Source organism: Pleurodeles waltl, chromosome 3_1 (genome assembly GCF_031143425.1).
Source record: "Pleurodeles waltl isolate 20211129_DDA chromosome 3_1, aPleWal1.hap1.20221129, whole genome shotgun sequence".
Taxonomy (NCBI): Eukaryota; Metazoa; Chordata; class Amphibia; order Caudata; family Salamandridae; genus Pleurodeles; species Pleurodeles waltl.
This window is the reverse complement of record NC_090440.1, coordinates 289511656-289526076: the sequence shown is the minus strand read 5'-3', so window position 1 is coordinate 289526076 and position 14421 is coordinate 289511656. Positions and strand designations below refer to the sequence as shown.

At 45.1% G+C, this 14421-nt stretch overlaps 1 protein-coding gene across 1 annotated transcript in view; it reads right to left on the bottom strand.

The window, feature by feature from the left end:
- Nucleotides 1–14421, bottom strand: part of NEDD4 (NEDD4 E3 ubiquitin protein ligase) — a 1239834-nt gene that overhangs the window by 385840 nt on the left and 839573 nt on the right. Inside the window, exon 18 of the mRNA XM_069222425.1 lies at nucleotides 10359–10424. Coding sequence (XP_069078526.1) covers nucleotides 10359–10424 — 66 coding nt within the window. The remainder of the gene's footprint in view (nucleotides 1–10358; nucleotides 10425–14421) is intronic.

Sequence of the window (14421 nt, the reverse complement as noted above, 5' to 3'; positions counted from 1 at the left end):
AAAGGGAGAGGGTGTAACACCATTCTCCCAAAGCAAATCCTTTTGTTTCCGCCTTCCTGGGCTTGAGCTGTCAAGCAACAGGAAGGCAAAAACCTGTCTGTGAGGTGGCAGCAGCTGGGGCTGCCTGGAAAACCTCAGAAGGCTGTAATAGCAATACTGGGTGTCATCTAAGGAACCCCCAGAGTGCAATGCTTTGCGTGTGCCAAGGCTTGTTGATGCAAACCAGACTGCAATCATCCATCCGGCATGGGACATCTTCTGCACCAACCAAGAACCTGCATCTGTCTTCTTGGGTGCAGTACTGACTGTTGTTCTACACCGGTGGTTCTCCTTTTGTACTTTCATCCGGTTTAGCAGGGGCTCCTGTTCTCCCTGGACTCTTCAGTGCTTCTTGGACTTGGTACCCTTCTTCCACAGGTCTTCAGGTCCAGGAATCCATTGTTGGTGTCTTGCAGTCTCTTCTGGTTCATGCAATATATTCTTGTGTGTTCTAGGAAAGTTACTGTGAATTCATTTACTCCTGTTTTTCTGGGCTGTGGGGTGGGTTCTATTACTTACCTTTGGTGTTTTCTAATACTTCCAGCACCCCTCTACACACTACTAGGGGCGGCTGGTGTTCAAGGGCTAAGGGGCTGCGCCCCTAGCCGTTTCTGGCTTTTCTAGTGGAGCATATATTTAATTACATGATAAAAGTAAAACATTTTCTGCACAACATTTTCCGAGTGAAAGTTGTGCACTTTGAAAAGCCCCACTGCGCCTGTGTCAGTATGTGGCTGAAAGCTGCACAGTAGGGCTGACAGGGCTTGCCCACGCAAAGCCCTTACGTTTTCTCAGAATGCAGTGACGTCCCAGGCTTATCTCCTGCTCCACCAGAAGCCCTGATAGTAAACAGCCTGGAGCGTTTTTTGTTCAGCCCGGGTTTCTGAAAACGTCATGTCACTCCGATATTATTATCCACCCTTTCCTATTTACTCAAATGGTGGGGTGTGATCAGAAGGGTCTACGTACCAGAGGTCACATTATATTAAAAGAATTCCTAAATGCCCAAATCGCATTTAGGAATGGCTTCATACATGTGCTAAGAAATCGCAAAAAAGGAATCCTTATTTGCGATTTCTTATTTAGAGACTTTCTAAACAGTTTGCGACTCTCTAAAGAGGGTCGCAATTTTAAGGAATCGCTATTTTAGCGATTCCTTAAAATTGCGTTCAGAATGTCTTTCTTACATTCTGAACTGGCTTTTTGCATTCAAAAATGGGTATTCGCACCGTTTGCGAATGCAAAAAACCTTGATACATCTGGCCCTTAGTGTAAATGTGTGTGAAGAGGATGCACAGAGGTCATAATATTTAGAAGGCAAAAGCAAAAGGAAATAAAGTGCTTATATATGAATGAGTGTAATGTATGTTTGGGGTGGTAAAATGAGGGAGATGCAGGGAGTGCATTCAGGGGAGAGTGAAAAGAGGTTGCTGAAGAGGAGAGAGGAGGTTGAAAATGTGCAGATGGATGAGATGTGAAGAGAAATAGGGCAAGCATATCTAACATTAAAGAACAAATAACTGAAGCCCTACTCCTTTTCTCAGGCCTCAACAATATTTAATTCATAGTCTCACAGTTTCAGAATTGAAACATTTTCAATGTTAATTATTTATAACTAATCATTGTTGTTACTCATTTATCTTCCACAGCTAACAACTACTGACAAAGCCAACTGTACTGACAGGCTTTACGTGATGTCAATTGTTGTGTTATATTTCTAGGTGCAATAACATCTCATTTTGCATTTTCCCTTTTAGAGAGCCCCCACTTTTTTCATCCCACTTGAAGACCTGTCTGCACATATTTCTGTATGACTGGTTGCAGCCAGCAGTTGTGTGTGCTTCCTGATGCCTGGTTAGAACATATTCTTCCAAAGTTGATGCCGCATGGAGTGCAAGAGAGTAGGTAAACACACACTTTAAAGGGCCTGAAGTTGTTGCAGTGTACAATTCGCACATTAAAGTAAAGGGTGAACGTATTAATGCAGTAAGATATGTGTTTAATATTTCAAGACTATACATTCCCACTGCTTTATAAACCTTGCTTTCTCACTAACTTTATTTCCTTTCAAATGGACCACTTGTCAATCTTTTTTCTATTTTTTCTTGGGTGGAGGACCCACCCTGGACCCCACGTTTGTCCACTGAGCTTGCTCGCTACATAAAAGTCATACCCAGACTATTACGCCCCTCCACTTTCAAATGTCACCATCCGCCACTGCACACTACACTTGCCTAGGTGGGAAATTGACTTTCGCATTCCACTTTCTTAGTATATGGTTTGTGTTCCCCCAGCCCAGTTCTAACTATTGTGATTTTCATTATTTCCACTGTTTCCGAACTGTTACCTTAATTTTTGTAACACGAGTATTTTCTTTCATGTGTGTGAGTACTGTGTGACTACAGTGGTATTGCATGAGCTTTGTATGTCTCCTAGTTAGACCTTGGCTGCTCATCCACACTACCCCTAGAGAGCCTGGCTTCTACTTCAAACTAGACCAGTCTCCTACAGCCAGGGATCAAAATGGGATCCCGACTTAGTCTCCATCATCAACCTTGAGACCTGTTCTTCCGTGAAATATTCAAAAGCTCCTAGATGCATGGTGGCATCTGTAGAAGAGCCCCAAGTGAGCCAGGGAAGTACCCCAGGAGGAACCTGGGTCTCTAAAGAACAATAGATCTTAGATATTTTATTTGTGAATTAACTCTCCAAATCTTCACAGAAAGCCTCCATGGAAGGAAGCGATTGGGATAGACAGGTAGGCTATGCCATAATTTTAAAAATTTCTTTGGAAAAGCTGCTGTTTTCTTTAATTCTTTTAGTAAAATAGTCCTTCTTGGCTGTCCGTAGGGCTTTGTGGTACTGTTTTCATTCATATTTTTTTTTTTCCTGAGCTATTTTATTTTATGAAGATCTCTACTTCTGTTCAAGGTTTTTACATTTCCTTTTAGCCATTCTTAGTTCAGTGGAGTACCATAATTGAGAAGGATGCTTCCTACGATACTCAATAGTTTTTGGAGGAGCTAATCTATCGACAAGGATTCAATTTGGTCTACCGGAGATTTCTCCATCTCCTTTAGTTGGAAAGAGAAGTGGTTGGGGAAAGTATAGCATAGGAAGAAATGTTTCAATGTTCCAAGTGAAATGGAACATATGCTCTGGCACTCCTCAAAGTGATAACTGCAGCACGCAGAAGATTGGTTACTTTCACATGGTCTGTCTAAATAAACAATTCCACCTGTGGAAAACGTGCATTAAAGATGCAGCATGCCACATCCAGGTGCTGCTCCCATTCATGATTTTCCTTGCCTAATCTTCACTTATGTTCAGAGAACTGCGAAATGAAGAGCCACTGGAAAATGTGTATGTTCAATGGTCCAATTCTATAGACAAAGAGTCTCCAAACAAAGGGGACGAGATGCAACCTTACCACAGTGCATAGAGATATGTTGTCCATCAGTCCCTGAATCATCTTCTCCTCCACAATGGAAGGCAAGAAAGCCTTCAGGGTTAGACAGATCACTTGCAGTTCCCCCTAGAACTCTGGAAGTTTCTGGGTCCAGTCTTGCGTCTGGATTATTTCAAAGATGAGGGATCTTTGGAATAGAGTATCTCTTAAAAGCATCTGTTTTTAAGAACTTCCTTGGTTCAAATGGAGTGTAGGATAAAGTCGTTGAGCTCCTATATGTGATGTTTTAAAAGGTATCACCAGCAAAATTGCTGCTACCATTGTGATTATCCACTCTGGGCCCCATCTGATGCTTGTCTCCACCATGCCTTCACCAAAGACTCCTAATTATCAGTTCAGCACTAACATCCACATTCAATGGCTCCATCGACTGAGATACATTCCTGGACACCTGGAAACATGCCACTGTCACGCCACTGCTCAAGAATCCATCTGCTGACTCAGTCACACTCTCCAACTACAGACCCATCACACTCCCGAAATACCCAGCAAAGGTCTTAGAGAAACTAATCAAGGAATGCCTCACCGGCCACCTCAGCAACCACCAGCTCCTCAACGCCACCCAGTCCGGTTTCAGGCCCAGCCACAGTTCAGAACTCATTGTCACCATAGCCTACATCTACCTGATTCTTGACAAAAAAGACATGATAGCCTTTATTCTACTGGACCGCTATGCAGCATTTGACACTGTCTCACAACCCAACCTCATCAGGAACCTCCATGAGATTGGTATCCAAGGACTTGCTCACCCCAGGATCTGCTCCTTCTTAACAGATAAAACACAAGAGAGGAACCAGGCATCTTATTCCTCTGAAGCCCGCAAACTCATTTGTGGACTGCCTCAAGGTTCATTGGTCAGCCCCACCCCTACAAAGTATATATGATCCCTCTGACCAATGTCAACCATACACACATCAACATACTGTCCTACGCTGACAATAAACAACTCATGATCTCCCTCTAAGACAAGACCCCTCCCAGCACAAGAAACAAGTTCACGACCTGCATGACCGAAGTTGTTAACTGGATGAAAGCTAACTGTCTCAAGCTCAACACTGACAAGACAGAAGCAGTGCTCTTCGGCAAGAACACCTCACCATGGGACTACAACCGGTGGCCGGCCAAAGTCAGACCCACACCCAGCACCCATGCTAGGAACCTTATAATAATCAACCACAGCAAAGTGGACATCAATGCCATCACTAAATCCTGCTTCTAGACTATGAAGATGCTAACGAAGATCCTAAGCAACACTAGAAACACTGTCACTCACAGCATAATCACCACAGACCTGCCAACTAAAATCAAAAAATCAACATGTGAGGAGGTGTGGTAGAAGGGTCTCATGCTAAAAAGTACCTAGAAGGGACTTCTGCCCCAGCCCTGCCTCAAACCCCTTCCTCAAAACAAAAAGAAAATAAGGTGGCTGGCCTGGTGCCACCAATCACCCAAGCACTTCCACCCCACAGGACTCCTGCTCACACACATTCCACACAAATAGAACCAGATAAAGAAGACTTGGTGTTCTCTTGCATTGCTCCTAAAGTGTGGAATGACCTGCCACTCCATATCAGAGCTTTCTCTTCTTGATTTCAGCAAGAAGCTGAAGACCTGGTTTTTCAATTAACTGATCACAGACAGGGCTAGGCACACACATTCTTAAGAACTGAACTAAGGTAAGAGAGCTCTGTTTATCCAGACTTAATTCTGAGGAACAACCTTGAATAGGGAGAAGGGTAACTATGATTAGAGATGCACGAAGTTGAACCTCAAGGTAATCTTTTGTTTAACTGGTGAAAAAGTAACTCAAACTCCAGTAAGCAAGGGGGTGTGGCCAACTGGTGAAGAAGATGGTCGCTTCTTAGAGCGGCTCCTCTCACCCAGTTGTAGAATCCCCCAACATCCACCTAATGATCCGGCCCTTGCAGCCCAGGCTCAGTAAGGATGACGCCTAGCACTGCGGGGATACTGACATCCTAAATAGAGGGTTCCACCAAAACAGAGAAAGAGAGTGGCGGTACCGAAAGGCTCGGAGCCACGTGACGTGACACAGCCAGCGTGTCAGAGGAAACGGGGGAAGACCAAGGCAGAGCCCGCCGATTGCTCAGTGTGCTGAGAGAGACTGCTGGGGACCGTCATGCATCAGCAGTAATTGAATTCCCCCCAAAACCCGAGGTGAGACTACTGCCAGCCTGAATGAGCGATGGTGACGCAAGTGGAATACAGGCACAGCTGTAGTGAAGACTGTGGAAAAAGGAGGAAGGAGGCCATGCACGCTGCACTGAATGACTCACGGAGCCTCGGCGGCCAAAACATCATAAGGCAAAAGGGAGAAGCAGCGAGGAAGGTCTGCCATGGAGCAGGCTCGCCCAGCGGCAGCAGCTGAGGAAAAGCAGCCCCGGGCACCCAATAGGCCCAGCCTCAGGGTCTCTGGTAAAGGCAGCGCATACCGTGAACTCGTGCGCTGATTAGTGCAGCGCTGGCGATCTGCCTAGACGAAGGGCCTCGTGGGCAGCGGGTCGTACTGTGGCACCACCATGAGGGCTTCAAATTAACAGTGACGAGTCAAAATATTTAAAGAACTCAGGCGAAGATTACTATTAGTTGTTGAGCTGTAGGCCACTGTGCCTTTCACAACAATGGAAAGAGGAAGCCCATATTAGTTAGCTTAACAAGCTGAGCCATCAACCCCCTTTAAAATATACAGATTGAAGGTAGGAAGGAGGTGGGTCCTAAGCTTGTGGTGGGTTAAAACCCCCTGAAGAACCCTGCCCCAATACAGCACCCAACAGGTCTGTGGGGGTCACCAACTGGAATATACTGCCAGACACGGGGGTCACCCCACCCTCCAGGTCAACTTGGTGGGTTTACATCACCTAAGGTCTAAACAACAGCGGTTGCAGCCCTTTTGGGGGAACAAGAGAAATCCAGTATACGCCAACAGAACCATCTTTCCTTATAATGGGCAGTATCATGAGACCTTGAGGGGAAATCCGACTGGCCGCAGAGTGATCTAGACTGCCTCGAGCAGGGGGCAGTGATTACCCTTCGGTGGCTCTCCCCCTCACATACAATCGGAGGGGACGGAGAACTACAATCCACCATCATGACCGGGAGATGAGTCCCCGACTGGACAAGCTAGATAAGTTTGCTCTCTCCCGCAGAGAAAAAGGCAAGCCAAGTAAAGAGGGCCCGAGACATAACAAAGCCCAGGTGTCGCAGGAAAATGACACTCCCACTCTTAAGGACATAATGGCAGCAAACCAGGGAGTCGGGTGGGGGTAGGGACTGCAGCATGTATTATGCCACTCATGATGGAAGCCCATGAAAATTGTCTGCAGGCCTGCCACTGCAGCCTGCATGAAATGGTGCATGCAACTTTCACTTCAGCCTTATATCGTGGTCACCCCTCTGGTAGGCCCTTTAGCCCAAGGGCAGGGTCAATGCTCCTAAGTGTGAAGGTACCCCTACAAACCCCAGACTCCATTCCCTGGGCTTGTAAGTGCGGGAAGCCATCTTAAGGTATGTAGTGGCCACTGGTCAAAACGAGTTGTCCAACTACAGAATGGCTTCACTGAACCTAGGCACGTTTGGTATCAAACATGTTAGAATCATGCAATTACACTGATTCAAGTGCTAGTTGCATGGTACAATGTACTCAGGTGGCTCCTTAGAGGATCTCCCAGTTCTGCCTGTACAGCCTTGCAGGGTCTGCCTGCCAGCCCACGCTGCTGCAGACCCCAGACCTGGTTCTGCCCTCCCGCTGCTCAGTCTAACTCAAGCAGGGGAAAGCAGAACAAAGGGTTCCCTGTAGGAGGGAAGTATGATAATGTCTCCTTTAGAACTAGGTATCTCTGGGCTGGGTTGGCCTCCCAGCGCCACCAGATTGCTTTGAAGGGCACATTTGGTGCCCTCCTTGCATAAACCAATCTGCACCAGTGCAGGAACCCCCAGTTCCCGAAACTGGTGCTAAGCCACACAAAGGACAAGGGAGTGGCACAGAGCTCTGACAGGTGGCTGGTTGATTCTGCCATTGTGGGAACAAGGTAGGCAGAGGCCCCAGGGAGCATCTGACTGGTTAGACCAGGTAGCTGATGTCCCTGGCCCCCTCTGATAGTTGAGTCACTGCAGAGACTGACCAACCCCCTTTTAGGGTTACCTAAGGGCTCCCCCGAGGGTGGGTCGTCAGATTCATCAAGCAAGACTCTACAACAGTGGTTCCCAACGTTTTGGCTCTTGAGGACCCCAGCTGAATCACTAATGGAAGCAGGGGACCCCCCCAAAAATGTGTACGATTAAAGTTTCAAACATTAAAACAGTAATTCACAAAAAATACACAAACAAGTACACACCAAACAAATACTCAAATTACTAAAGATTTAATTATTTATATTGAAAAAATATGCACAAATCTAAAACTTTTAATGGGAAGGTTGGCACTGCATCTCGGCGACTAACATTTTAATGTTTGTTTTATTTAGGAAGCTGAATCCTCATGTCAGATTCTACATCTCTCAAGGGATTTGTGTTTTTCTTTTTTAAGTACGTAACATCTGAGAAAGCTTTTTCACATAAATATGTGGTAGGGAAAGGTAGTAAAACCATAAGGGCCTCTCATCTTTCTATAGCCTCTCTGTCAGATGTAATTCATTTGTTTTATAGCACTTATCAAACCAGTGTAGGGTGTAAGAGCACTTTACAGGGGACTAACAAGGAGTAGGATTCACGTCATTCACACTGGTAGGCATTTTCTAAGAGTGCTTGATGGGGAGAATCACAAACTCAGGTTTCAGAACATAACACAGTGGTTAGCGTTGACTTTATTAATAAGAATGTAGTTCTACACAAGCAAACCTTTTTTAGCAACATAAGGAAAATGAAAGACTGGCAAAAAAAATATATATATATCTTTCTAATTTGTGCCTTGCAGTTTGCATGCAGTTCTTTGATGGCAGTTCACAGCTCACTGTGCAAGATTACCATTGTAACTTATGAACTGCACAGCAACATAAGAATCCCCTTGACAAAAGCAGTAACCCACTGTGCTATGCATATAAAATACTGTTCTTTGCATGATGCACTTTCTTTGCAGCAGGCATTTTAATCATCTGTGCTACCTTAGATACCTTAGATGAGTCAAAACTGCCACTAGACAAATCTCCCATCTCTCTCCAGCAGGTACATTAATCATCAGAGTTATCTTGACGCTTTTATGTTTCCCCGAAAGCTGCTGGATGTATAGAAACGTTGCCTTTCAAACTGCTGCACAAATAAAGTAATAAATATAAAAACAAGCAACAGAGGCCCCAGCTGGAGAAGTGCCATCCTGCCAGCCCAGGTCTGCGGACCCCCTGGGAATGTGTCACGGACCCCTGGGGGTCTGTGGACCACAGGTTGGGAACCACTGCCTTACAAGAAACTCTCTGCAAGACATCTTCTGCTCCTGGCCTCCGGAACTGCTGCTACTCTCCTTTTGGAAATGAAACAAGACTGTATCCGGTTGGGAGAGCTCCTACTGCAACATTGTTTCTCCGGCTCCGGCAAGATTTCTGCAACATCCGTGGCTGCGCATCTTCCAGGGTCACAAAGACTCGGTTTGCATCCAAGAAGCGAGGGAGGGGAGTTATTCCTTCACACCAAGAGAAATCCAGCCTTGTGACCTCCCATGGTTCAGAATTCTGTCCGCACCCCTACCCTAGTGGAAGTCAGATCGAATACTGCACAAGCTTCTGCTGAGCCCCGCCTCCCTGAGGTCTCTTCAGAGCCCCTTTGCCACATTCGTTCCCAGGGACCGGCAACATCGGATTCAGGCTCCTTTGATGCAGCTCATCACTATTGCCTTTGCTTGTCTATCTCTAGCCTCACTTTAAGGACTCATGGCCTCTTCCTTCTGTATAAGGGCTCAAGGACAATACCTTGCTGTCACTAGGAGCCTGTTGGGCCTAGTGGGACTGTATCTGACACCCTACAGGATTTGGCATTGCTGGACCTTGGGCCCCTCAGCTCCCCCAAGTCTTCATCCTGGTCTGCTGCTCAATCTATGGGAACAGTTGGCCCTAATAGTTCTAGCAAGACTGAACCCTCAAGGCCTGCCCAGAACTGGTTCACACTTCCCCAATCCAGGGACAGGCAGCACAGAGTTAGACTCCATTTGATGTAGCACACCACCCCTCAGGCAAGCCTTGCAGCACAGTCTACCTCTGCTTATCTGGATCCAGCCTTACTTTCTTCCCTGTGCTTGACAATGGCCAGAGACAACCATTTTCTCGCAGTCATCAGGATTCGTTTGTGTATAAGGGGGACTGTACCTGCCTCCCTTAAGCCTTATTGCTGCTGAAGTGCAGTTTTGTAGGTAGTTCGAAAGTCAACATCAACTCTTTGCTTATAGTAGGAGATATTGTGTACTTTTAAAGCAGCATCGTCTAGTCGCGTCGTCGGCCATCTTGTTAGGCCATGCCCACCTTATTAACTACTACATTTTAGAATTTCTGGAAATACAATGCATTTTGTGTGTTATGCATAGACAAATCAACACTGTACATTATCCAATAAGCACACATGAATTCAGCTACATAATGTATTTAATGTTGGTACTACTTTACAGGAACCATAACTATGCAAACAAGCCTAAAGACACAGAAATGTGCAGTGCCACAGCACAAAGCCCTTTATCCAGTTTTGGAAAACAATTTGCACTCACAGCGCAATTGGAAGTGTAGTAACTGGTTGTAATTCGTAGAGTACTACTGTACTAAAAATTATATTAATTGAATGATTTATATGGCCCAATGTGTGACAGTTATGTGCTCCTGTTTGACTGAAAGCGATTTCATGCAGATAAATCACTTACCGTTTTCTTTAACTTCTTTCTGAAATATTCATATTTTCGTTTATAATCCCTGGAGTAAGGCACAGCCTGTATGGCAAAACAAATATGAAATATCTTTAGCAAGGTTCTACTTACAAAAATTACTGGCAGCCCGAACAATCTTGTAGGTCCAGTTTTGTGTAAAAGTATTTACAAATCACAACTAAAGAAAGTATCACATTATTTATTGCACCTAGAAAAAGTAACCATTCAATACAGCTCTTGTTGCTGAAACCTAATTTCCCAAATGTATCTCTTTGAATTGTATCCTCTCTCCCAAAATGGGTCTGTCGTGACATTTCTTGTATGCCTCGAGCGATGGATTGTTGTCTTATATCTGTGTGTCTTGTGTCCTGCTTCAACTCGGACGAGGAGCTCATTAATATGCTGGAATCTGAGAGAAGCTACCTTAGGACTACATATGGAACATATAGCACCGGGTAGGTTACATGTTCTTAACTTAAATAAAGGTCTTTAAGTGAACTTCTTTGCCTCCAGACATTTATTCATGCAGCATCCAAAGCACTGAATAATTCTGACAAGATTTTTAGTAACACAAAATCTGGTAAGCGCGAATAATTGTGACAAGGTAGGGAGTATCAAATAGATCAATTAATGAAGGAAAAAGAGAGCGAAGAGCATAGGTACAAAACCCACCAGTGCCATTCACTAATGGTAGAAATGGTCTATAGGTAAACTGACAGGTCAGTGATGATGGAGATATGGCACAGCTGATCAAGTTGTGTCAATAGTGATTCTGTAGATTTTCTCCTCAATGGAGCAGTGATGACGATCAATCCTTTTCGGCTGCACTGTGTAATGTCTGAGCCGCACAGATCGACACTTGCAATGTTCACAGATATTTCGCTCATGCCATGGGCACATGGGAACAAACTTTAATGGAGTTTTGTGAGCCGAACAGTAGTTGCTGCTGGTGCTTACAGTAAGTGAATATGGTTGGTATATCAAGTGCACAATTTACTTACAAAGCATTTGAGTGTGTTGCTAACAACTAGACATCTAAAGAGTACTTTGGAAACTTGGATACTCCAACTCAGTTGCCAATTATACTCCTAAATATGAATAACTAGGAGCCTGATAGATGGGAGAAAAGTCTATCGTCAACTTAAAACTGACCTTATGAATAACAACGGCCATTATTTTCGTTTTAGCTAAACTGAAATGTAGACAATTCTTAACATTATAATGACACAGTTGATTCAGTTACCTTTTGAGACTTATCTATGTTATCAATGAAATAATCAAATTATCCACATATGCCAGATGTTTTATCCTCTCCTTGCCTAGCTTTGGGGCTAGTGATGCCATATGAACCAGGCAATCTGGCAAATCACCCACACACAAGCCAATGATAAAGGAGCATAATATATCCTTTCTTAACATCTATGATGCTGAGGACGTGCTGGGGCGATCCACAGCACTGGTGCTCAGGGCTGAGGACAGGTAGAGTACGTCCTACCGCCCACCCACGGGGTAAGCTCTGGAATTCCCCCAATGGTCCTCCACCACATGCCCCTTCGGGGTGCCAGTGAAAGTGCTTCTGCTACCACTCATGCTCTACAACCCCTCTCCCCTCCACTGGTGACGGTACACCAACATCACCATAAACAGCCATTAATGCGTTGGAAGCCACTTGCTTCCAGACGGCTAAGTGAGAGGATTTTTTTTGGTAAGTCTTGTGATGGGAGGAGAGATCAGGGTAGAAAAGTCACACCGGGGAAAAGGAAAGAGTTGGTCTTTTACCCCATTTTCAATCTTCTGTGTATTTCTGCTAGGAGATCATGGGTGGGACCACAATCATGCAGTAGGAATGCACCCACTAGATATGTTTTTTATTTTCTCCAGGGAGCAGCCCCTTGGGGAAGAATTGCTACCCATTTTTGGGGACAAATGTTTTGGCCATTTTCTGCAGAGCAATTGGACATTCACTTGGGCCATTGTATTCCCAAGAGTGGCGGGTACCACTAGACACCAAGGACAGTGGCAGCAAGCAGCTTTAGGAGGGAGGGGGCGGGCAGGAAATGCACATACACACACACACACTCATTCTTTCACACACAGACACGCACGCACGCACATCCATTAACAACACTCATACCATTCAAACATGCAGGCACACACCAAACATTCATTTTAAAAATTCACACACTCACTCATTCTTTCACACATACACGCATGCACATCCATTAACACTCATAACATACAAACATGCATGCATGCATCAAACATTCATTTAAAACACACACACACACACAATTACCTTCTGCCTCGGAGGTCCCAGGAGGGATGGGATGGCTGCCTTCCCTCAGTGGCTGAGGCTCAGGTCAGCCACTGAGGGAAGGCAGCAGTCCCAGCCTTGTCACAGAGTGGGATGGGGTCAGTAAGACTGCTGACCCCACCCCACTCTGTGACGAGATGTCACTGATTGACACTCACCCTAGGCGCTTCAGGGCTTAAACCTGAAGCGCCCAGGTCGAAATCAATGGGTGCCGCTTTCCTCGTCACCCAGGTGAGGGTCTCGAGGCACCTTTGCAGAGCTGAGGCGGTCACGCCCATAGGAGCTGTGACCTCCTCAGCCCAGCAAAGTTCAGCTCAGGCAGCCAGGAGTCTGCGTAAATCGCGCATGTCTGCTTCTGGCTGCCTGACCTGAACATGAAGAGTGTCTGTCAGGCTGACCTTTGTTCAGCCTGACAGACACTCTTCATGAGGGGCAAAAGGTAGGGGGTGGTCCCTTCGCCCTAAAGGACGGGCCGCGCCTGACCAAGGATTCATTTTTAATGCATATCGGGGAGCATTCTTTTGGGCAAGGGTCGCTCCCCAAAAATACTTGCATATTTTGAATATTTTCTACCCCCTTTCCCTGGGCCCGGCTGGGCATTTTTCAGGCATATCTGCCCCCATGGAGGGCGAAAAACCTCTAAACACCAGCGATTTGTTATTGATGTATGTTGGAGAGGTCTCTTCAGCAAGGGTTCGCTCCCCTTTTTGTAATGGTCATTTTCTTGGTTTCATGCACCCCATGGAAGATAGGCAATTTTTATGCCGATCTGCTATCAAGGGAGGCAGAAGCCACTAAATACAAAGGAATTTTTATTGTGTGTGTTGTGGAGCAGGATCTTAGGCAAGAGACGCTTCCCAGTATTGCCCATACATGTACTTCCCCTCTGGGGCAGATCAGACTTTTTTAAAGCTAATCTGCCCAAGGGGCAGGGGAAGAAATTTACTAGACACCAGGGAATACATTTCTGCTTGTGGAGGGAGCTGTCCTGGGGTAAGGGCCACTCCTCTCCGGGGTGCCAATTTTTCACCTTTGCTTAGTACCCCCACTGGTGGGGGACTTCACTGTGTTTTACCACGCTATTTTATTTCTTTTCATCATTTGCATTTGTGATCATGTGTAATAATATTTCTTTTTATTGTAGTAGAACGTTTTTGACTTCCACAGGGGTGGCTCCTGCTTGCAGTTTCGCCACTGGTAGGTCTGATGTTTGTGTAGTTGCATGTGTGTGGTAAGGACATTTGTTTTAATAATGTTTACTTCAAATAAGTATCACTGCCCAGCTTGAATGTGTTTTTTAACTAATTTAATAATTGTATTATATTTAGCTTATGATTTATTCTGTTTCAAATTCACATATGGATTTGTGCAATATCTGTACTGTGTTGTCTTGTGTGTAATGTTTCTGTTTTTCCTTCCAAGTGAGATATCTGTGATGCTTGCTGAGTCTGTGCAGAGTAAGTGCAGTTGATCCTCAATCTAGCTGTCTACAGTACTAAGTGGCATCTTTGTGAAGTATAAAGTTCATTGTGAGGTTTAAATGGGTACTTTTTCCAGATCATTATGTGTCAATAGTTACATTTAATGTCTGATACATCCACAGTTTGTTGAGCAAAGCAGGTTGTTGGTTTGCTTTTTGAATCTGCCCCTGAACATGCATCTCAGGCAGAGGACCAAGTTGAAGATTCCGGAAGGGAATTTTCTATTCAAGATAAATCATTGAATGACGAATCCGCTATAAGGGTT